The sequence below is a fragment of the Oncorhynchus mykiss genome, chromosome 32, assembly GCF_013265735.2.
Source record: "Oncorhynchus mykiss isolate Arlee chromosome 32, USDA_OmykA_1.1, whole genome shotgun sequence".
NCBI lineage: Eukaryota > Metazoa > Chordata > Actinopteri > Salmoniformes > Salmonidae > Oncorhynchus > Oncorhynchus mykiss.
This window is the reverse complement of record NC_050572.1, coordinates 35,369,271-35,393,538: the sequence shown is the minus strand read 5'-3', so window position 1 is coordinate 35,393,538 and position 24,268 is coordinate 35,369,271. Positions and strand designations below refer to the sequence as shown.

The window sequence follows — 24,268 nt, the reverse complement described above, 5'->3', positions numbered from 1 at the left end:
AAAAATATCTAAAGACACTGAAGCAACAAACTTTGAAAATGTATATTTGTGTCATTCTCAAAACTTTTGGCCACGACTGTACAGGCCAAATAGTTCAATCTTAGTTTCATCAGATCAGAGAAACTTGTTTTTTTCGTGGTCAGAGTCCTTGAGGTGCCTTTTGGCAAACTCCAAGCAGGCTGCCATGTGCATTTTTACTGAGTGGTTTCCGTCTGGCCACTCTACCATAAAGGCCTGATTGGTGGAGTGCTGCAGAGATGATTGTCCGTCTGGCAGATTTGCCCATCTCCACAGAGGAGCGCTGTCAGAGTGAGCATCGGGTTCTTGGTTACCTCTCTGACCAAGGCCCTTCTCCCCCGATTGCTCAGTTTGGCCGGGCGGCCAGCTCTAGGAAGTGTCTTGGTACTTCCATTTAAGAATGATGGAGGGCACTGTGTTCTTGGGGACCTTCAATGCGGCAGATGTTTTTTGGTACCCTTCCTCAGATCGGTGCCTTTTTGCTCTACCATGCACTGTCAACTGTGGGTCTTATATAGATAGGTGGGCCTTTCCAAATCATGTCCAATCAATTGAATTTACTACAGGTGGACTCCAATCACGTTGTAGAAACATCTCCAGGATGATCAATGGAAACAGGATGGGGGTCTGAATACTTATGTAAATAAAGGATTTTCTGTTTAGTATTGTTAATAAATTTGCAATTTCAAAAAACCTGTTTTCACTTTGTCATTATGGGGTATTGTGTGTAAGTTGCTGAGGATTTTTTGAATGCTCTGAATGCTTTCTGAAGACACTGGTGGTACGTTATCTTTTCTACATATTTTATATCTGGTTTCAGGTGTTAAAGTTTACACGGAAAGCGTTAAAAAAAATGTAAGTCTACTTTTTCTCCCCAATTTCGTAATATCACATTGGTAGTTCGTTTTGTCGCATCGCTGCAACGAAGGTTGAGAGCCATGCGCCCTCCGAAACATGACCCCGCCATGGAGTCGCTAGATCGCAATGGGACAAGGACTTCCCGGCTGGCCAAACCCTCCCCTAACATGGACGACGTTGGGCCAATTGTGCGCTGCCTCATGGGTCTCCTGGTCGCGGCCGCCTGCGACACAGCCCGGGACCAAACGCGGATTTGTAGTGACGCCTCTAGCCGCTAGACCGCTGCGCCACTCGAGAGGCCGGAAATAGTTTTTTTTTAACATCCCAAAAATGTGATTGACATCCCAACCTGAAAAATATATATTTTCATGGCAGAAACATCCCTGGGCTGTGAGTGGATCGTTATAGTCTACCGCAAGCTCTCAAGGAGCAAAATATATTTCTCTCTTCCCTCAATCTCCACCCATCCTCTCTATTATTCACAGCCACATCCATACCAGTGACCTCCCTCTCCAAGACTGTAATGCCTCCCTTGACCCCGGCCGCCTCCTCCATCCCTCCGCTGATGCCCATGGCTATGCGGGTGGCCTGCTCGGCCTGTAACAAGGTGTTACTGAAGGGCCAAACAGCCTACCAGAGGAAGGGCTCCTCGGACCTCTTCTGCTCCACGTCCTGCCTCACCTCCTATAGTCCACCGTCTGTCGTCAAGACGACTGCCCCATGCCCAGCCAAGAAACCCTGCCACTACTGCCTCAAGTGAGTCTTGCTGTTGTCATGCCAATGGAGTAGCTATGTAGATAATTATTTAAGGAAGATAAAGGAATGGACCAAACTCCAAAGGAGACGACCAATAAAAATCATTTGATTTACCTTTTGTACTTAAGCCTTACTCTATGATTCACATTTGACTTCCGTTGTGCTACCTTTTTCCACATGCATTTTAATGTAAGGCACTGTGAGCTACCTGAATGTAAACAAAAATATGTTTGTAGATCAATTATGAACTTATCACCCCCCTCAGGGAGATTGCAAACCCCAAGGACGTGATCACAGCTCCTGTGGACACCATGGGCACGGTGAAGGACTTCTGTAGCCAGACCTGCCTCTCCTCCTTCAACTTCAAGAGGAACTCTGCCGTCTCCACCCTCTCCTCCTCCCTCTCCACCATGACTGGGGCCGTCAAGTGCAGCATGTGCAAAAAGGCCTGCATTGTAAGGGACTTATGGTCTCTGCGCGTGTCAGTGTGGTAGTTGCTAGGAGTAACAAAATTGGCCATATAAAACTGGTAATGTCAGAGTTGACAGGGAAGTGAGAATTTTTGGATTGACAGACTTTTTTTATAGTGGGTTTTAGTTTGTTCTCTCCCACACAGAGTAAACACGAGGTGATCTTCCAGGGCAGCATGCACAGGCTGTGCAGCGAGGTGTGCTTCACGCGCTTCCGCTCCACCAACAAGCTGTCCATGAACAGCTGTCAGAGCTGCAACAACTACTGCTATGGCAAGGTCACCGTGCTGGTCATGCAGGGGGTCAATAAGACCTTCTGCAGCGCCGGCTGTGTCACCACCTTCAAACAGGTAAGAATCTGATCCCTGAGATACAGGTCACGCAGTCAGAAGAAGCCGTTGGTCTGTGGACTGTAACTAGGGCTGTTTTCTAAAAACGTTACAATTTGTCAAATCCTTGCTTCCGACCACCCTTGTTTTCTCAATTCCTCTCAAAGCTCTTCGGAGGTGGAGGTCCCAGGGAGGGACCTTGGATCTTCTCCAGTACATAAAAACCATCTACCTGTAAGTTAATGCTAGCAAAAGCACTCACTCTCTCGTCCTCCGTTGTCGGTCTGGTTTTTCAGAAAGCTAAGAAGTCTGTGGCGTGTACTATGTGCCGCAACTTCCGCGCACCGGTGGAGATGGTCGACAGCGCCGACTCTGATGGCAAGCTGGAGATGTTCTGCTCTACTGGCTGTGTTACAGCCCACAAAGTACAGACCGTCAGCTCCTCAGGTATAGCTAGGCTAACCACCTCGGCAACATGTACACCGTGCTCTCGCTCGCTCACCCGTATGCATATACATTCATAACACTCTCCTCCTTTCGTGTCGACCTAGGTGCTCAGGTAGAGTGCAACACCTGTGGTCAGAAGACGGTGCCCTCCTTCCACCTGGCCATGTCGGACGGCTCCATCCGGAACTTCTGCACCATGAACTGTGTCGTCACCTTTCAGGTAACACCTCCTCTGGGTTGATGAATTAGCTCAGTTGAAACGTTAGAGTAGAAACATTTCAAGGACGGCAACTTAATGATCTTCAATGATCTTAATTGAGGCTCTAATAGCGCTTGCTTTTGATATTTTACGCTTTGTTAATAAAACATAGCCATGTACGCTGTACAAAGTACTGTTTGCTGTCCTGCACTGACACTACAGTGTTATAATATTTCTGTGGCCTGTAGGATCAGTTCAATAAGAGCAACTCCCAGAGCCAGATGAACGTGACCCCAGGCACAGGGACCACAGCTCCCCCCGCGGCCCCGGGCCAGACCAGGGACAGGGGATCCCAAGGGACCAGACTGCCCTGCTTCCAGTGCCACCGCCTCTTCTCCTCCAAGCCCGAGCTCATTCAGTTCAAGGTACCTATACTGTATTTAATATCTCTCTCTATCCCCCTCATTTCTCTTTCTCTCTTCTCTTTGCTTTTCCATCTTCCTCCATTTTGTGGAACTCTCTCGCCCTCTCACAAACACACTATGTCGACAGCCTCTGTTAATGCTGCTGTAGAGTTGATTGAATGTATGTCTGCAACCCTACAGGATAAGATGGTATTCCTCTGTTCAGTAAATTGCTCCGAGGAATACAGAAAGATCAACTATGAGATGGCGCGCTGCGAGTACTGCAAGATTGAGAAGCCAGCCAAGGAGGTCAAGAGAATCAACAATAGGGACTACACCTTCTGCAGTGAAGGTGAGGATGGAGATCAGACATGTTTTAATAGGCCTGCTACTTCCAGGAGTTCGCGCCTTGGTGTTTAAAGACACATTTCCCTGTCTCTCGCCCTCTTCTCTCCGCCATATCCAGGCTGTAAGCTGCTATACAAGCACGACCTGACCAAGCGCTGGGGGAAACACTGCAGAACCTGTGCCTACTGCGCCTCTACCGCGCAGGAGGCCGTCACGGGCCAGTACGGAGGCAAGGTGGAGGAGTTCTGCTCGGATGAGTGCAAGTCCCACTACACCCTGCTCTTCTGTCAGGTATAGGAAGGAACCACGCTAAAGAACTGAACAAAACACCTAGGGTTCAATGAGGCTCAATACTGAGGAGCAGTCTTCTGTTGGTGTGTATCCCCTTTTTCTTTCAGTTTGAATGGATCTGAAATGACTCCACTACAGACTTTTGTAGACTTGTCTGAAAACTTGGAGACTTGTTCTCTCATATTTGTGCAGGTGGAAGGAAGAAGTGGGGAATAAGAAACCACATGAGTGAATGAATTGAACTTTCCAAATGGTATATCCAACGTGGCAGTTGGAATCGCTGTTGGCAGGGCAATTAGTGTAAGTGCTTCGGTCTCCCCCGTTTTCTCAGCGGCGGCTGTAAACGGCATCCATGTCAGCAGCAGTCTCGTCGCAGAACTTAAGACTGCCGCCGAAACAAAGACGGTTCTTTGTTCTGCCGAGTTATTCCAGGATGGAAAGAGAGGAAGGCTCCACACCACTCTCTCACTTAAATATCTTACCTAGTTATTTTCAGATCTCATTTTGCTCTTTGGCATCTGTGTGTGTGATTTCTGTACCCATTTGCTCCTCTCGCTGTAGGCTTTACAGACGCTCCCCACCCCTTGGATGCAACCCTTCTAATTTAGTTTACAGTACGCGCACAACTTATGTGGAATTCCTGGTCTCTGGCCTTGTTTGTGTAACGGATGTGAAACGGCTAGCTTAGTTAGCGTGGGCGCTAAATAGCGTTTCAATCAGTGACGTCACTTGCTCTGAGACCTTGAAGTAGTAGTTCCCCTTGCTCTGCAAGGGCCGCGGCTTTTGTGGAGCGATGGGTAACGATGCTTCGAGGGTGACTGTTGATGTGTGCAGAAGGTCCCTAGTTCGCGCCCGGGTATGGGCGAGGGGACGGTCTAAATTTGTACTGTTACATTGATGCTGTTGACCCGGATTACTGGTTGCTGCGGAAAAAGGAGGAAGGTCAAAAGGGGGGTGAGTGTAACAGATGTGAAACGGCTAGCTTAGTTAGCGTGGGCGCTAAATAGCGTTTCAATCAGTGACGTCACTTGCTCTGAGACCTTGAAGTAGTAGTTCCCCTTGCTCTGCAAGGGCCGCGGCTTTTGTGGCGCGATGGGTAACGATGCTTCGAGGGTGACTGTTGATGTGTGCAGAAGGTCCCTAGTTCGCGCCCGGGTATGGGCGAGGGGACGGTCTAAATTTGTACTGTTACATTTGGACCAATGCAGAGTTCATCTCAGCCTATGCTACCCTTAAGTCCTTTGACTTTTTGTCCCTGACGGAGACATGGAACACCCCAGAGAAGACTGCTACTCCAGCTTTCCCCTCACAGCCCGAGAGCATCTGTTCGTTGCGGTGGTGGCACAGGGCTGCTAATGTCTCCTGGGGGGAGATTTTCTCTCTTCTCCCTCACCTTTCCTCCCGGCCGGCACGGGCCTCCATGGCTGAGTGACTCATTGCGATCTTACAGAACAGGGCTGCGGGGCAGCTGAGCGAAAATGGAGGAAAACTACACTTGTGGACGGCCTTATCATCCTTTCACTCCCTCCTCTTTACCTTCTCTTCCTCTGTATCCACTGCTAAAGCGACTTTCTGTCACTTTAAATGTCACGTTTCTTTCTCTTACCCATAGGAAACTATTTTCCTTCTCCTCCCTCCTTAATCCTCCACCCCCTCCCTCGTTCCTCTCTGCGGACGACTTTGTCAACATCTTTGAAACGAAAGCTGAAGACATCTGCTCTTCATTCACTCAGCCTATAAGCCCTGCAACTATTGAGGTCCGGCCGCCTGACCTGCCTGCCTGCTCGACCACATACCCTTCTCCAGACCATCTCTGGAGACTTCCCATTGCTCTCTTCCCTTATGAACTCGTTCCTGATCATTGGCTGCGTCCCATCAGAATGGCCCGATTCACTCCCCTCCTCAAAAAGCAAACGCTCGTTGACTCTGACGTCAAGAACTGCAGACCGGTATCCCTCCTTTTCTTTCCAAAACACTTGAGCGTGCTCTCTCTGACCAACTATCTCAGACCCTAACCAGTCACTCAACCGAGACTGCTCTTCCCTGTGTCACGGAGGCTCTCTGCACTGCCAAAGCTGACTCTCTCGCTCCTCTGTTCTCATCCTCCTAGATCTATCCAATGCCTTCAACACCATGAACCATCAGATCCTCCTCTCCACCCTCTCAGGGTTTGGGCATCTCAGGCTCTATCAGATCTTCTCCACTCTCTCAGGGTTTGGGCATCTCAGGCTCTATCAGATCTTCTCCACCCTCTCAGGGCTGGGTGTCTCAGGCTCCATCAGATCTTCTCTACCCTCTCAGGGCTGGGCGTCTCAGGCTCTGCACACTCTTGGTTTGCATCCTACCTGGCAGACCGCTCCTGCCAGGTGACATGGAGAGGATCTGTCTGCACCACGTACTCTCACTACTGGTGTGCATTATTACGATTCACATGTAGCTAGCAGATAATTATGAAGTAAAACAGTTGCTTTGTGTTTCTTGTTTAGTTTCTACTGCCATTGTTGTCCTGGCTGAGAGATGGTTCAGTGAATGGGTAAGTCAATAGGGCTAGAATTGGTAGCTACCCACAAAAGGTACATCTACCTTGCATAAAATTAGTTTTAGGTCATTTTTGCCTGTTTGACTAGCTGGTTAGCTTGATTATTACGATTCATATATCTAGCTGATAATTAAGTAAAACGTTTGTTTTGTGTATATCTTGGAAGAAGGTTCACTGAATGGGGAGGTGAAGAGTGAGGTAATACAGTAGGGGGAGTGAGAGTGCTTCTCAAATGTATTGTTTTATGCATTCTCCACACTCTCGTCCTCACAAGAAGGTACTCAAGAGAATTCACTCAGAGCACGAGTGTGGATCACAGCAGTATGCCTATTGAGGAAAAACACCTCGTGTCTTTACCTGCAAACATCAAAGCAGTGACTCGTTCATGCTCTACAACATCCATAGAGTACGACCCTACCTCACACAGGGAGTAGCGCAGGTCCTAGGCCATCTCCCGTCTGGACTACTGCAACTCTCTGTTGGCTGGGCTCCCCTCTTGTGCCATCAAACCCCTAAAACCTCTTCAGATTATTTTAAATAATCCCAAATCCCCCCCCCCCCCCCTATCCCCCTAAATTACCAGCTCTGACTTTACTGATACTTTGAGGTAACATTTACATACTGGTATGTGCATGTCCCACCTGGCTAAATCTTAAGAAAGTCTTACTCTGCGGTACTCTCTAACTGCCTTTTCTACATCTTGATTTTTGCCTCAGGTGGCCAAGTGTGACGCGTGCGAGCGCCAGGGGAAGCTGATTGAGACCCTGCCGATGCTGGGCGAGGTGAAGCACTTCTGCAACCTCCAGTGTCTGCTCGACTTCTGCAGCCTCCAGACCCAGGGCAAGCCCCAGGGCCAAAAGGGTAGGACTTAGGATACTGTTTCATCATAGGGTACTACATGTCCTTGTGTTGCCTCTCACAGCTCGTGATTTGAAAAGAGAGGTACACACAAAGTCTCGGCGTCCCCCAGTGTAGATGAAAGGGAGGAGATGGGTTGAAGGAGGATGTTTTAAGCATTGCAACAATTGGGACCTTGTGTATGTGTGCCATTCAGAGGGTGAATGTGCAAGACCAAAGATTGGGGTATGGTAGGTGTCAAGAGCTGGGTTTTCGCACTCAACAGTTTCCCGTGTGTATCAAGAATGGTCCACCACCCAAAGGACATCCAGCCAACTTGACACAACTGTGGGAAGCATTGGGAGTCAACATGGGCCAGAATCCCTGTGGAACACTTTCGCTAACTTGACAAGTCCATGCCCTGAGGAATTGAGGTTGTTCTGAGGTCAACATTAGGAAGGTGTTCTGAATGTTCGGTACACTCCTTGCCTATAGAATGTCTACACGTCCTTGAATCTTTTTCACATTTTGTTGCTTTACAAAGTGCGGTTGAAATAGTTCTAATTGTCTTTTTTTTTTTTTTTGTCATTGATCTACACAAAATACTCCATAATGTCAAAGTGGATAATAAAATGAGATTATTTTACAAATTAATAAAAATGTAATAACTAAAATTGTCATTGTATAAGTATTCACCCCCTTTGTTATTGCAAGTGTAAAATTAGAAGTAAAGTAAGATTTGGCCAGAAGTAAAAATTTGGCTTAACAACTCACATAAGCTATATGGATTCACTCTGTGTGAAATAATAGGGGTTGACATGATTTTTGAATGTGACTACCACTTCCTCTGTCCCCCATACATACGTAAGGTCCCTCAGTGAACTATTGAATTTCAAGCACAACTACAAAGACCAGGGATTTTTTCGACTGCCTCTTAAAATAGGGCAGTGATTGGTATATGGGTAACAATATCAAATCAGACATTGAATATATCTTTAAGCATGGTCGAGTTAATAATTATGCTGTTTGATGATGTATTAAACCACCTAGACACATCAAAGATGCAGCTGTCCTTCTGAGCTGCTGGACAGGAAATAAAACTCCTTAGAGATGAGGCCATTGGGGATTTTTTTTAAACAGCTACAGAGTTCAATGGCTGTGATGGGAGTGAACTGAGGATGAATCAACAACATTGTAGTGGCTCCACAATAATGACCTAAATGACAGTGAAAATGATTAAAATATCCCAAAACATACATACAGTGCATTCGGAAAGTATTCAGACCCCTTGACCTTTTCCACATTTTTTTGTTTCGTTACAGCCTTATTTTAAAATTGATGAGGGAAAAATAATAATTTAATCAATCAACACAATACCCCATAATGTCAAAGCAAAACAGGTTTTTAGAAATGTTAACAATTGTAATGGAAGAAAAATTAAATATCACATTTACGTAAGTATTCAGACTTTACTCAGTATTTTGTTGAAGCACCTTTGGCAGCAATTACAACCTCAAGTCTTCTTGGGTATGACGCTACAAGCTTTGCACACTTGTATTTGGGGAGTGTGTCCCATTCTTCTCTGCAGATCCTCAAGTTCTGTCAGGTTGGATGGGGAGCGTCGCTGCAGAGCTATTTTCTGGTCTCTCCAGAGATGTTCAAATCCGGGCTCTGGCTGGGCCACTCAAGGACATTCATGGACTTGTCCCTAAGTCTTGGATGTGTGCTTAAGGTCGTTGTCCTGTTGGGAAGGTGAACCTTCGCCCCGTCTGAGGTCTTGAGCGCTCTGGATTAGGTTTTCATCAAGGATCTCTCTCTACTTTTTGCTCCGTTCATCTTTCCCTCGATCCTGACTAGTCTCCCAGTCCCTGCCGCTGAAAAACATCCCCACTGCATGATGCTGCCACAACCATGCTTCACCTTAGGGATGGTTGTCCTTCTGGAAGGTTCTCCCATCTCCACAGAGGAACTCTGGAACTCTGTCAGTGACCATCGGGTTCCTGGTCACCTCCCTGATCAAGGCCCTTCTCCCCCGATTGTTCAGTTTGGCTGGGCAGCCAGCTCTAGGAAGAGTCTTGATGGTTCCAAAATTCTTCCATTTAAGAATGATGGAGACCACTGTGGTCTTGGGGACCTTTTTTTTGATATCCTGCCCCAGATCTGTCCCTCGACACAATCCTGTCTCGGAGCTCTACTGACAATTTCTTCAACCTCATGGCTTGGTTTTTATTCTGACATGTGCTGTCAACTGTGGGAACTTTATATAGATAGGTGTGTGCCTTTCCAAATCATGTCCAATAATTTAGAATTTACCACAGGTGAACTCCAGTCAAGTTGTAGAAACATCTCAAGGATGATCAATGGAACAGGATACACCTCAGCTCAATTTTGAGTCTAAATGCAAAGCATCGTTTGGGGCAAATCCAACACATCACTGAGTAACTGCCTCCTTATTTTCAAGGATGGTGGTGGCTGCATCATGTTATGGGTATGCTTGACAGGATGAAAAGAAACGGGGTGGAGCTAAGCACAGGCAAAATCCTAGAGGATAATCTGCTTTACACCAGACACTGGGAGATGAATTAACCTTCCAGCAGGACAATAACTTACAACACAAAGCCAAATATTTACTGGAGTTGCTTACCAAGAAGACAGTGAATGTTCCTGAGTGGCCAAGTTAAAGTTTTGACTTAAATCTGCTTCAAAATGTATGGAAAGACTTGACAATTGCCGTATAGCCATGATCCCCAAGCTTGATAGAAGCTTGAAGAATTTTGAAAAGAATAATGGTCAAATATTCCACAGTACAAGTGTGCAAGACTCTTATGAGACTTACCCAATAAGAATCACAGCTCTAATTGCTGCCGAAGGTGTTTCTACCATGTATTGACTTGGGGAGGTGAATACCTTTTCTATCAAGGTTTATTAGTGTTACTTTTGTTTTTCATTATTGAAAATATATATATTTTTCTTCCCATTTTGAAATTAGTATTTTTGTGTAGCTCGTTGACAAAAAAACAGTCCATTTTAATCACGTTCCATAAGCACTGTGTAATAACTGCAACATTTTTTTCTCACGCTCTCATTCTTTCTCTTCCACTCATCCTTCCAGTGGCCATCTCAATCGCTCAATCCCCCTCCAGTACTACCACTGCTACGAGCGTGTCTGATCCCGTCATCGCCAACGTAGTCTCACTAGCCAGCTCCCCCATTGGCCAGCCCAACTACACCACTGCTCTGCAAGGTATACCAGATGTCTGTGTCAGGGGAGAAGCTCCAGGTGGCTTCTGATTTTAAGTACCATGGCAACATACTTGATTCCAACCTCTCTTTTAAAAAGCATGTGAAAAAGGTCATTCAGATCACCAAATTCAACCTAGCTAATTTCCGATTTATACGAAATTGTTTGACTACTGCGGTAGCAAAACTGTACTTCAAATCTATGATACTCCCCCACTTAACATACTGCTTGACTAGTTGGGCCCAAGCTTGCTGTACAACATTAAAACCTATTCAGTCTGTCTACAAACAGGCTCTCAAAGTGCTTGATAGGAAGCCCAATAGCCATCATCACTGTTACATCCTCAGAAAGCATGAACTCCTGAGTTGGGAAAATCTTGTGCAATACACCGACGCATGTCTTGTATTCAAGATCCTAAATGGCCTGGCTCCCCCTCCACTCAGTATGTTTGTTAAACAGAAAACCCAAACATATGGCAGCAGATCCACAAGGTCTGCCATGAGAGGTGACTGTATAGTTCCCTTAAGGATAAGCACCTTTAGTAAATCTGCTTTCTCTGTGAGAGCTTCCCATGTCTGGAGCACACTGCCATCAGACACACACAACTGCACCACCTATCACATTTTCACAAAATGTATGAATACATGGCTAAAGAGCAATCAGATTTGTGATCATAATCCCTAGCTGTGTATTTCCGCTTTCCATGTCGTCTGTTGTCTGTAGCTTGTGAGGTGTGGAAACACTTTGTTGCTTTTATGAATTTTGTCTTGCTGCTTTTTGTCCTATGTTGCTCTGTCTGTATGCTACGTCTTGCTTGTCCTATGTTGCTCTGCGTGTGCTCACTGCTCAATGATTGTCTATATTGTAATTGTTTTTAATAACCTGCCCAGGGACTGCGGTTGAAAATTAGCCCGGCTGGCTAAAACCGGCACTTTTACTGAAACGTTGATTAATGTGCACTGTCCCTGTAAAAATCAAAATAAACTCAAACATACACACGCGGACTCGGTTAAAGTCGGTTACCAGTTAAATACAATTTACTGTATACACACGGGTATACACACAAGGTGTTGTACACTATTAAGTCTAACTGGAGAGTGTTCAACCAGTGTGTTCATTCATCAGTAAATGTCTTTGAATAGGGTTGGGTTGTTGCTAATAGCAAAGCCTTTTGACACCCATTAAGGTGCAGGTTAATTACAGATGAAATTAGGTTGATAAATGATCTCATTAGCAGGCCTGCCTGACTGACTGTGGTGTTTTAAAACTAACTCCTGTTCTGTTGCGTCATTACAGGGACTGTTCCAAGAAGACATGTGAAGTATGTTGGAAATGTGAGTTGTGCATAGGTGTTCTTTTTGCATCAAGAATTGCAACACTGCTGGGGTCTTCACGCTCCACAGTTTCCTGTGTGTATCAATATTTTTTTTTATTCAAATTTGTATTTTACCTTTTATGTAACTAGGTAAGTTCGTTAAGAACAAATTCTTATTTTCAATGACAACCTAGGAATAGTGGGTTAACTGCTTTGTTCAGGGGCAGAACAACATTTTTTTTTTTTACCATGGCAGCTCGGGGATTCGATCTTGCAACTTTTCGGTTACTAGTCCAACGCTCTAACCTCTAGGCTACCTGCCCACCACCCAAAGGACATCCAGAAAACTTGACACACTCTTGGGAAGCATTGGACTCAACATGGGCCAGTATCCCTGTGGAAGGCTTTCGATACCTTGAGTCCATGCCCCGACGAATTGAGGCTGTTCAGAGGGCAAAAGTGGGGTGGGGGGCTGCCACTCAATATTAGGAAGGTGTTCCTAATGTTTGGTATACCCAGTGTATGTTTGTGTTATGCACATGGTGGCAAATTGGAACTCCTGCGTTTATGTCAATTGGAAACTAAGTGAATTTCAAGTGGTATTAGGTTTGTCCCATGGTTACTTACAGTCTCTTCATTGTGTGGCAGGCCAGCACACAGACTCAGGCCCCTCGGGCCCCTCCACCCAAGGTTCAGAAGAACAAGGCACTACTCTGTAAACCTATGGTCCAGAACAAGGGCATCATGTGTAAACCCAACTTCACCACCTCAGGGTGCCAGACAGGTACAACACCACACACACACACAGCATATATACCACATGCACTATTTTTTTTATTTATTTGCACTCAAGAAAATACAAAACAATATGAAGGTTTAAAAGGTATCAAAAATAACATGTGCAGGAGAGGTAAAAAAAACAGGCCCCTCCCCCTTTAAAATGAAAACATGGTGAATTAGGGGATAAAACACATAATTCAAGTAAAATGCATAACCAAAACAAAATGGCTATGATAGGCCATTGAATACATACTTTTGTATGTGGTCACCCCTTCAAAGGAGCAATTTCAGCCAAACTCATTGCTGACAGGTGTATTACATCGATGTAATCTCCATAGAGAAACATTGGTAGTAAAATGGCCTTACTGAAGAGCTCGGTGACTTTCAACGTGGCACCTTTCCAACAAGTCAGTTCGTAAAATTTCTGCCCTGCTAGAGCTGCGCTGGTCAACTGTAAGTGAAGTTGAAACATCTAAGAGCATCAACGGCTCAGCCGCGAAGTGGTAGGCCACAAGCTCACAGAACGGGAGTGCTGAAGCGCGTAAAAATTGTCTGTCCTCGCTTGCAACACTCACAACCGAGTTCCAAACTGCCTCTGGATGCGACGTTAGCACAAGAACTGTTCGTCGGGAGCTTCATGAAATGGGTTTCCATGGCCGAGCAGATGACTGTGCAATGCCGAGTGTCAGCCGGAGTGGTGTAAAGATCTCATGATTTAGGAAGGAGATGTTTGACGAGCAGGTGTCCACATAGCTTTTGGTCATGTAGTGTACATATTCAAAAGGCGCACACATCTAAATTTAGTGTTTCTATTTACCTTGACATTGTTGGTCCACAGATGACAATTTCCCCAAGGTGATCGTAGTGCCTGTCCCAGTACCGGTGTATGTTCCAGTCCCCATGAACCTGTACACCCAGTACGCCCCCCAGCCTGTTGGACTCCCCATACCGGTATGTTAACACCAAACACTACCTAGACTTCACCTCAGTCTGGTACACAGATTTCTCCTCAAATTCTCTCAAACGAGCTGTGTGCTCTGGACTCATTTGAAACCAACTAACATTGAATAGCAGTTGGAGGTTGGCTGATACATGCTCTTGCAGAACAGAAGCGCAACATGAGTAAAGAATTGCAGCCCTCATAGCCTCCACATCTAACCCTTTATCCGCCCCATTTCCAGCTGCCCGTGCCCATGTTCCTGCCGGTGACTCTGGACAACGCTGAGCGCATCGTGGAGACCATCCAGGACATCAAGGAGAAGATCCCCTCTGACCCGTTTGAGGCAGACCTCATCCTCATGGCCGAGATGGTAGCCGAGGAGGGGAGGGAGAAGTCCCCGCAGCGACCCCCTGAAAGGCCAGCCCCAGCAGTACAAGATGGTAACCAGGGGCGGGAGTCAGGGATTGGGATGAGACCTGGGTCATGTTCATTATGCACCAAATGAAAGAAAACGGACTGCGACATGGAAAGATTACATGGACTTGCACAACATTTTCTGTCTGTTGCGTGGCCTAATGAACATGAGCCAGTTGGATCTTGTGAGACCTCTACGGCTTCATAGGCCAAGCTACAGCGGTGAATGTGTGTTATAACTGGGGTTTCTTGGCGCTTCCACCAAGTCTCTCTTTTAAAAGCAATTCACAGTTGAACAAGAGTGTAAAAAGCTATTGGTATGAATTCCGCGTTTTTTTTTTCAGGTAATGTATTGGTTCATTGAGCTTATTTTCCCCCTTTTCAGATATGAGAAGTTTGCCTCGCCTCTCTACTATAGATTCTTCTTTTTTAACCCTTATTGTAGGTAAGTTGACTGAGGATATATTCTCCTTTGCAGCAACCACCTAGGGGAGAGGTGAGGGGATGAATGAGCCAATTGGACAGCTAGGGGTGGTCCAGGCTGGGACTTTAAGGACTGTCTAGAACAACCAAACTCTGAGGGACGTGGGAGATGATAGGGAACGCTTTATTTTACAGCCCAGTTTAAGATCGGACTTACCTTGTGTTTACAGTGCATTCGCAAAGTATTCAGACCCCTTCACTTTTTCCACATTTTGTTATGTTACGGCCTTATTCTAAAATATATTCAATTGCCCCCCTCCCCTCAATCTACACACAATATCCCGTAATGACAAACCAAAAATGGGTGTTTCGAATTTTTTGCTAATTTTATAAAAAATTAAAACTGAAATATCACTTGTAAGTATTCTGACCCTTTACTCAGTACTTTGTTGAAGCACCTTTGGCAGCTATGACAGCCTCTTCTTGGGTATGATGCTACAAGCTTGGCACACCTGTGTTTGGGGAGTTTTCCCCCATTCTTCTCTGAAGAGCCTCTCAAGCTCTTTCAGGTTGGGTGGGGAGTATCACTGCGCAGCTATTTTCAGGTCTCACTCGATTCTGACTAGTTTCCCAGTCCTTGCCGCTGAAAAACATCCCCACAGCCTGATGCTGCCACCACCATGCTTCATCGTAGGGATGGCATTGGCCAGGTTATGAGCAGTGCCTGTTTTCCTCCAGACATGACGCTTGGCTTTCAGGCCAGAGAGTTCAATCTTGGTTTCATCAGACAAGATAATCTAGTTTCTCATGGTCCGAGAGTCCTTTAGGTGGCTTTTGGAAAACTCCAAGTGGACTGTCGTGCCTTTTACTGAGAAGTGGCTGTGCCAGATCTGTACCCTTTTGGCTCTGACATGCACTGTCAACTGTGGGACCTTTATATAGACAGGTGTTTGCAGAATAAGCCTGTAACGTAACAAAATGTGGAAAAAGTGAAGGGGTCTGAATACTTTCCGAATGCACTCTATGCTTTTCGATTTTTAAAAAACAAATTTATTAAATGAAAAGCTGAAATGTCTTGCGTTAGTATGTATTCAACCCCTTTGTTATGGTAAGCCTAAATAAGTTCAGGAGTAAATATCTGCATAACAAGTCACATAATAAATAATAGTGTTTAACATGATTTTTGGATGATTACTTAATCTCTGTACCCCACACATTTATCTTTAGGGTCCCTTAGTCGAACAGTGAATTTCAAACACACATTCAACCACACAGACCAGGGAGGTTTTCCAATGCCTAGCAAAGAATGGCACCTATTGATAGGCACCTATTGGTACAAAAAACAACAACATTTGAATATCCCTTTGTGCATGGTGAAGTTATTAATTACACTTTGGATAGAGTATCAATACACCAAGTCACTACAAAGATACAGGCGTCCTTCCTAACTTAGTTGCCGGAGAGGAAGGAAACCACTCAAGGATTTCACCATCAGGCCAGAGTTTAATGTCTGTGATAGGAGAAACCTGAGGATTGATCAACAAGATTGTAGTTCTCAGTACAACCAATTTGACTGAGCTTGAAAAATGTTGAAAGTAACAATGGGCATAGAATTACCCAGAAAGACTGTAATCTCTGCCAATGGTGTTTCTAACATGGATTGACTCAAGGGGTTGAATACTTACAGTATCTAATCAAGATATAGTGTTTCATTTTTTCATGTTTATTTTTTCTAATGTTAATTTGTCTTCCACTTCGACATTAGTTTTTGTGTAGATCGTTTTTTTTTTTTAATAATTAAATCCAAGGGGTGTGAATACTTTCTGAAGGCACTGTAACATAGTTTGTTAATACTATTTTAACAAGTAGTTCTTACTAAACTGTCAAGTAAATAACAGGGGTTACCAATGAATATGTTGAGCTGTCCCATAACTTAAATGCTTTTGTGTTTTCTCTTCGGGGACCAGACCAGGGAAGCACCTACAGTGGAGACCTGGACACAGAAGAATTGAGTAACTTCCTCACCTCTTGGCACGACGAGCCACCTCCCACCCCCGGCGTCTCCTCACGCCACAGTCGACCCTATGCCCACGAGACGCTCCGACCCATCATGGACATCCACACCCCCATCACACCCCCACCCCCAATCATGGACATAGAGGCTGACTTCCCTGTCCGTGAGTGATGCTGGAATTTTCCCACCTTCTCAGGGATTCCTGATTTCGATCATTGTTTACATGGACTGAGTCTGAGACTTTTTGTTTCTCAAGTTTCCCAGTGTAACTTGTATAGCACTTCAAATCAAACTTTATTTGTCACATGCACCGAGTACAACAGGTGTAGGTAGACCTTACCGTGAAATGCTTACTTACAAGCCCTTAACCAACAGTGCAGGTCAAGAATAGTTCAGAAAAGATTTACCTACTAAACTAAAGTAACACAATAAAATAACGAGGCTAAGTACACAGTCAATGTGGAGGCTATATACCGGGGGTACCGGTACCAAGTCAGTGTGCGGGGGTACAGGTTAGTCGAGGTCATTTGTACATGTAGGTAGAGGTGAAGTCACTACATAATTAGCAGTAGTGTACAAAACAAATGGAGGGGGGGTCAATGTAAATAGTTCTGTGGCCATTTGATTAATTGTTCAGCAGTCTTATGGCTTGGGGGTAGAAGCTGTTAAGGAGCCTTTTGGTCCAAGACTTGGCGCTCCAGTACCGCTTGCCGTGCCCTCTTCACGACTGTCTTGGTGTGTTTGGACCATGATAGTTTGTTGGTAATGTGGACACCAAGGAACCTGAAACTACTTATACCTTGGTTGAAGACTGTCAATCTCTGATGAGGGTAATTATATGGTCAAAACATATTGACTTTATAGTGAATGGCTTCTAGCTCTATATATCTCCATCTTTCAACTGCCCTGTTATAGTTTAACCATGTAACAACCCTTCTTTGATACTACACACTGCAATTCTTCTGGCCTCATTCTCATTGTAGTCAAATATCTCTATCGTTTTGCCAGAAACCCTGGAGCTGATGGCCCATTGGAGGGATCAGGAGAGGGATCGAAGTCCCAGTCCTCCACCTTCTCCTCCACGACGAAGAGCCAGAAGGAAAGCTCGGGATGGCTTGCCACAGAAGAAAAAGGCACGAGCCCCCCAAAAAAAAAAAAATCCATATTTTGACTCCCAGCAGTGCGCCTTTTTTAATTTTCCTCATTCTTTGTAAATATGGGTAACACTTTACTTGACACTGGGCTTCAAGTTAAGTGTTACCTAATTCAGTGTATGTTTGTGACTACCATGTTGACCCCACAGAGGCGCAAGTCGAAAGCAGCAGAGACTGCGTCAGTGGTGGCGTCACTGGGTGAGGCGCAGAGTGACGTGGTGCCCGGCGAGCCCCCTAAACTGCAGCACATGTACGGGGTGGACGCCTGGAAGAGATGGGTCCAGTGGAGCAAGACCCAGCCTGACCTGGAGAAGCCTCGTTTTGGCTGTGGGTCTGCTCACTGATACACTTGCCTATTGTGAAAATCCTGATATCACACATTTTTGTTGCTTTGCTTCTTCCTCATTTACTGCCTCCTTTATAGAATTCAACCTACCTCTTAATTGCCTGTGGGACTCGTTTAACTTAGTAGACTGAATAAGTTAACCTTGACGTTCTGTTTCCCCGTTACAGCGCGACCAATGGAGATTAAAGAGGATGTTTTAAAGTGCACTACAGCAGAGCTGGGCTACGGTCTCTGTCGGTTTATTTGTGAAGTCAAACGACCCAACGGAGAGTCCTACAGCCAGGACAGTCTGTTCTATCTCTGCCTCGGCATCCAGCAGGTAGAACAGACATACACACAAAAAACTCACTTCTGATGATATCATTCGGTTAAATGTCATGTATAATGGCCCCTCTTTCTGCAGTACTTATTTCAGAATGGGCGAATGGAGAACATATTCACTGATCTCTTCTATGGCAAGTTCACCCTGGAGATCACCAAGCTGCTGAAAGGCTTCAAACCTACCATAACAGCCAGTGGTAAGACGGCACATACACACACTCGTACTCCCAGTGGGGAAAATAAAGTTTATAACAAAAAAAAATGGTATTAAGGCCTTTGCTTTGACCTCTTATTCCATATCTCGCTCCTCCATCTTAACTCCCACTCTCTTCCTTTCCGTTTAGGTATAGTAGGTAGGTTGATGGTGTTGGGGTTGTGTTGTTAGCATGTTTGAATCTCTCCCCTCCCTCCCTCCCAGGCTACCTGCACTCGCGGGTGGAGGAGGAGTACCTGTGGGACTGTAAACAGCTGGGGGCCTACTCTCCCATCGTGCTGCTCAACACGCTGCTCTTCTTCTGCACCAAGTTCTTCCAGTTCAAGACGGTGGCCCAGCACCGCCAGCTCTCCTTCGCCCACGTTATGCGCTGCACCAAGTCCATCCACGACAACACCAAGTCCAACTTCCTGCGCTTCTACCCGCCCATCCCCAAGAAAGACCTAGCTACTGAGACAGCAGGTGCTTTGTCTTTTTGTTGTCTCCTTCACTCACCTCTCTACCCTTTGCTATTGTCTTGTTCATGTGTCTTTCTCTTTCTGATACTGTGTTTTGCATATGTTTCTGCTCCGATAAAACATTGCAGGATTTTAATTATTTTTCCATGAGACTGGAAAATAATGGACTAGCTTCTTCGGCGAGGCCTCAAGCTGCTTGGGAGTCCTCCCGGAGAGTAGGAAGCAAAGACGCCGGACGTGACGTGGTGAGATTAAGACGCTGGGAGACCAGTCCTCCATTACCGAGTATACTACTCATCAATGTTCAATCATTAATGAACAAACTTGGCCAACTCAGAGCGAGGATCTCCTTCCAGAGAGACATCAGATTCTGCAACATACCTTTGAGACTTGGCTTTCCTCCGACAACCAGCAGGTTTTTTTTTTTTTTTAGCAGATAGGAAGCAGTCTCTCTGGCAAGCGCAAAGGTGGTGGGCAATGCTTTATGACCAACACCCTATGGTGCGACGGAGGAAATGTACAGGAACTTGCAAGCCTCTGATGTCCACTATCCTCCCTGTGCCCAAGAACAGGAAAGGAACTGAATGACTACCGACCAGTAGCACTCACTTCCGTCATCATGAAATGCTTTGAGAGGCTAGTCAAAGACCATATCACCTCCTCCACACTGATTCTCAACACAGGGGGCGCACAAGGGTGTGTGCTCAGTCCCCTCCTGTATTTGCGGTATACCCACGACTGTGTGGCCTCGCACAGTTTCAACTCGATCATCAAGTTCGCTGACGACACAACAGTGGTAGGCCTGATTACCAACGTTGACGAGACAGCCTACAGGGAGGAGGTAGGCACTGACGGCGTGGTGACAGGTAAACAATCTCTCCCTCAACGTCAGCGAAAAACAAAGGAGTTGATTGTGGACTTCACTAGGAACCAGACTGGACACGTCCCCATCCTCAACGGTGTCACCATGAGACGGTTTGCCAAAAGGCACCTAAGACCAGAATCTGGTGAAACCAAGATTCAACTCTACTGAATGCCAAGCGTCACATCTGGAAGAAACCTGGCACCATCCCTACGGTGAAACATGGTGGTGGCAGCGTCATGCTGTGAGGATGTTTTTCAGCGGAAGGGACTTGGAGACTAGTCAGGATCGAGTTCCTTGATGAAAACCTGCTCAGGACCTCAGACTGGGGCGAATGTTCACCTTCCAATAGGACAACAACCCCAAACACATAGCCAAGACAACGCAGGAGTGACTTCGGGACAAGTCTGAAGCCAGAGCCCGGTCTTGAACCCGATTGAACATCTCTGAAAATAGCTGTGCAGCGACGCTTTCCATCCAACCTGACAGAGCTTGGGAGGATCTGCAGAAAATGGGAGAAACTCCCCAAATACAGGTGTGCCAAGCTTGAAGCGTCATACCCAAGAAGACTCGAGGCTGTAATTGCTGCCAAAAGTGTTTCAACAAAGTACTGAGGAGTCTGCATAACTGTAAATGTGATATTTCCTTCTATATGGGGTACTGTGTGTAGATCGATGAGGGGGGAAACTATTGCATCAATTTTAGAATAAGGCTGTAACGTAACAAAATGTGGAAGAAGTCAAGGGGTCTGAATACTTTCTGTATTCAGACCCCTTGAATACTGTAATCGCTGCCAAAGGTGCTTCAACAAAGTACTGAGTAGAAGGTCTGAATACTTATGTAAATGTGATATTCAAAGTTGTTTTTTAAATATATTTGCTAAAATTGATAACTGTTTTTGCTTTGTCATTATGGGTTATTGTGTATAGATTGAGGGGTGGGAACTATATAATCAATTTTAGAATAAGGCTGTAATGTAACAATGTGGAAATGGTCAAGGGGTCTGAATACTATCCAAATGCAGTTTTCTTTTTCTTCACTTGGTCCCCATGCCCCCTCAATGGTCATGGTGCTCCCGCTATGGTAATTCCCTCCCCACCTCCTAAAGTCTTTACTCTGCCTCCACCCCAATGGACATTTATGTCTTCATTACTGCTACAGTTTATGTATATAATGCTCTATATATATATATATATATATATATCATTTTCATTTTTTCACTTCTTCCATATGTTGGAGCTCCCAGCCTAAGATGTTCATTGTGCCCTGCAATCACACCTGCAACCCTGTACATGACTATTAAACACTATCTCTGTGTTGCCTTCAAGGTTTCTTCCTAATTAGGGAGTTCTTCCCTTGCCACTGTTGCCTTGGCTAACTCTTCAGGGGATTTGTGTGTGGGTTGCTGTTTTCAACTAGTGCATTTGTAAAAAGTATGACACAGATCAAATTTGATTCGTATGTAATCATGGACCGGTGTGTGTATGTGTAGCGGATGTAGATGGTGTGGCAGCGAAGAGGAAAAGGGATGACGAGGAGAAAGAGGAGGTGCTGGAGATGATGGAGAACAGTGAGAATCCCCTCCGCTGTCCTGTCCGATTGTACGAGTTCTACCTTTCCAAGTGGTGAGTGACACACACCATCTCCCCATACTGCAGGCCATGTTGCAGGCCAATCTAACATTTAGTAGTGTAACCAGAAATGATTCTTCTTGACATTGCTTTTCAAAACTCAGCTTTTCTGAGCTCTTTCCTCATATCACTGAAAACGAGCCCTCTCTAACACAGAGCTCTCCTCCTCACCCTCTTCTCTCCTCCAGCTCGGACTCGGTAAAGCAGCGCACTAACGTGTTCTTCCTGCTCCCGGAGCGCTCGTGCGTCCCCAACAGCCCCATGTGGTTCTCCTCCCAGGGCCTGGACGACCACACCTTGGACACCATGCTGACACGCATCCTCACCGTCAGGGAGATTCATCTGGGAGACCCCCAGAGGAACAAGCCCCAGTCCAAGGACCCTGAGTGGGTCCCCGACCAACACGACGACAACTCGGATTGACCATGAGGACTGGTACACACACACACACACGTACAGTTATAAGCTTTTGTTTACACACAAACACTACATGTTGATCCGTAAGGACTCCTAGGATCCACCTTCAGCCGTGTGTGCAGAGGAGTGGGTTCACACAGTTCTAGACTGAGACGGTGTCATGTACACACATTGTGTAGGAGATGTGTGTACATGCAAATTCTAAACAGATGCTCAACTGCTCAATGGAGACACTGTTCATGCTGTCTGGTCACTACAAGGCAAATGGATGGGAAAAAGCAGGAGGAATCACTTTAAGAACTGCCATACTGCCTTTGTCAGCATTATTGTGGTCGTAGAGAAAAACAAGTCCAGTTAACAAGCTATTTTCAAGTTCTGTAACGTCACCATAGGAGAGAGACGATGCTCTCCAGCCCTCTTCAACATGGACTCCGATTGGGGAAATGGTCAAAAGCTTTTAAGAATTTGGGATCCCATATCTGACCAGGTCCTTTACTGCTGAATTCAATATTCCCTGTTTTTCTTTATTGGGTCACTGTAGAAATTACAATGGATTGAAAAAAATGCCAGTGATGTCAGCGAAGTTGTTTGAGATTTTGTGTGTTAAAGGGATTAGCCTCGTTGTTTTGGGAATGAGATAATATTGTACGAACAACGAGTGATATAACTTGCTATCAGTGGTGTTGTCCATTGCCTACTAAAATTGATGGCTGGCAGACATTCCTTGAATTGGCTGTTATAGTGAGTCATTTCAACTTGTTAATTAAAATGCTTGATGTCACGTCAGTGCCCCTACATGCATGTATAATGTTGAAGGAAAAAAATGTCATTCTGTGTTTCCTTTATGTAGAACACTTGTGATGTCAGGAAAGAGGACGTAGAATCGTTTGTTCATTTGGAAAGACAAGCATTTACCTTGCAAGTGCTCCCCACACTAGTTCAAAATTGCATTGATTTTGTTCTGAGAAACTTTTTTTTAAATCAAATATTTTTAAATAAATACTGAAAAACAAATGTTTAACTTTGGAAGCTTTATTAATGCAGAGAATTACAGATGATTTTTTTGGTTTAAATTGTTATTATTGAGTCCTGAACACAATCTAAGAAGCATGCTCAAAGTGAAGATCTCTGATTACATTTTGTCAGTCAGTTTTAGAAAGCAATTAGAATGACAACATAGCGAAGCAGTATTACAGATGAACTTCAGTCATCAGCTCACAAACCCCTTAACTACTCATTCATCAATGCTAGCAAATGTGATACTTGAAATGTACTATTTGAAATAGAATGAAACTAATATTCTGACTTTTTATTTGGACCTAGAGGTGTTGTCCACCCAAAGTTCTATACTATTAGTTAAACACAGTAGAATACCCTTAAATTAATATTGTAGAAAATCTATAATTTTGCTTACAACTTGGGAATTTAATAGGAATGGAATTTCTCTAGATGTAATTCATTACATTGTCAGTTAAGAGTTAAAGCTACCTGCTCCTCTGGGCCGTCTATAATGATCAGGTGTGTTCCCCCATGGAGACGACAGTCATCCCGACTCTCAGTCCAGGTCAGTGTATTACTAGATGAGCAATACTTTCCCCCATAATGCAGTGCCTTCAGAATGTATTCACACCCCTTTACTTTATCCACATGTTGTGTTACAGCCTGAATTTCAAATGGATTAAATGTAGATTGTGCCACACGCAATACCCCATAATGTCAAAGTGGGATTTTGTTTGTAGAACAATACAAAATGTCAAGCTGAAATGTCTTTAGTCAAGTATTCAACCCCTTTGTTATGGCAGGCCTAAACATGTGCTTAACAAATCGCATTAAGTTGCATGGACTCATCCCGTGTTCAATAATAGTGTTTAACATGATTTTGAAATAATGACCTCATCTCTGTACCCCACACACAACTATCTGTAAGGTCTTTCAATTGAGTAGTGAATGTCAAGCACAGATTCAACCACAAAGACCAGGGAGGTTTTTCAATGCCTCGCAAAGAAGGGCAACGATTTGGTTTAAAAACAACAACAAAAAAATGTAAAAATGCAGATGTTGAATATCCCTTTGAGCACGGTGAAGTTATTAATTAGGCTTTGGTCACTACAGAGACATTCCTAACAGTAGCCGGAGAGGAAGGAAACTGCTCAGGGATTTCACCACGAGGCCAATGGTGATTTTTAAAAAAGGATTACAAAGCATAATGGTTATACTGAGACTGGATCAACATCAGTTACTC

General features: G+C 45.0%; 1 protein-coding gene across 2 annotated transcripts in view; it reads left to right on the top strand.

Moving 5' to 3' along the window:
• The window catches only part of LOC110489255 (zinc finger MYM-type protein 4), a 29,578-nt gene extending 6,538 nt beyond the window's left edge, over positions 1-23,040 (top strand). The window contains exons 7-29 of one of the 2 annotated variants that reach the window (XM_036971110.1): positions 1,362-1,632; positions 1,898-2,087; positions 2,249-2,452; positions 2,728-2,878; positions 2,983-3,098; positions 3,326-3,502; positions 3,683-3,833; positions 3,948-4,120; positions 7,376-7,520; positions 10,609-10,740; positions 12,034-12,071; positions 12,701-12,836; positions 13,671-13,783; positions 14,014-14,212; positions 14,572-14,631; positions 16,577-16,786; positions 17,632-17,756; positions 17,927-18,104; positions 18,291-18,442; positions 18,527-18,641; positions 18,863-19,120; positions 21,471-21,603; positions 21,798-23,040. In XM_036971110.1, coding sequence (XP_036827005.1) covers positions 1,362-1,632; positions 1,898-2,087; positions 2,249-2,452; positions 2,728-2,878; positions 2,983-3,098; positions 3,326-3,502; positions 3,683-3,833; positions 3,948-4,120; positions 7,376-7,520; positions 10,609-10,740; positions 12,034-12,071; positions 12,701-12,836; positions 13,671-13,783; positions 14,014-14,212; positions 14,572-14,631; positions 16,577-16,786; positions 17,632-17,756; positions 17,927-18,104; positions 18,291-18,442; positions 18,527-18,641; positions 18,863-19,120; positions 21,471-21,603; positions 21,798-22,032 — 3,662 coding nt within the window. In that variant the 3' untranslated portion in view covers positions 22,033-23,040. The remainder of the gene's footprint in view (positions 1-1,361; positions 1,633-1,897; positions 2,088-2,248; positions 2,453-2,727; positions 2,879-2,982; positions 3,099-3,325; positions 3,503-3,682; positions 3,834-3,947; positions 4,121-7,375; positions 7,521-10,608; positions 10,741-12,033; positions 12,072-12,700; positions 12,837-13,670; positions 13,784-14,013; positions 14,213-14,571; positions 14,632-16,576; positions 16,787-17,631; positions 17,757-17,926; positions 18,105-18,290; positions 18,443-18,526; positions 18,642-18,862; positions 19,121-21,470; positions 21,604-21,797) is intronic. The other variant, XM_036971111.1, reaches the window with a different exon arrangement.
• Positions 23,041-24,268: the final 1,228 nt, after the last annotated feature.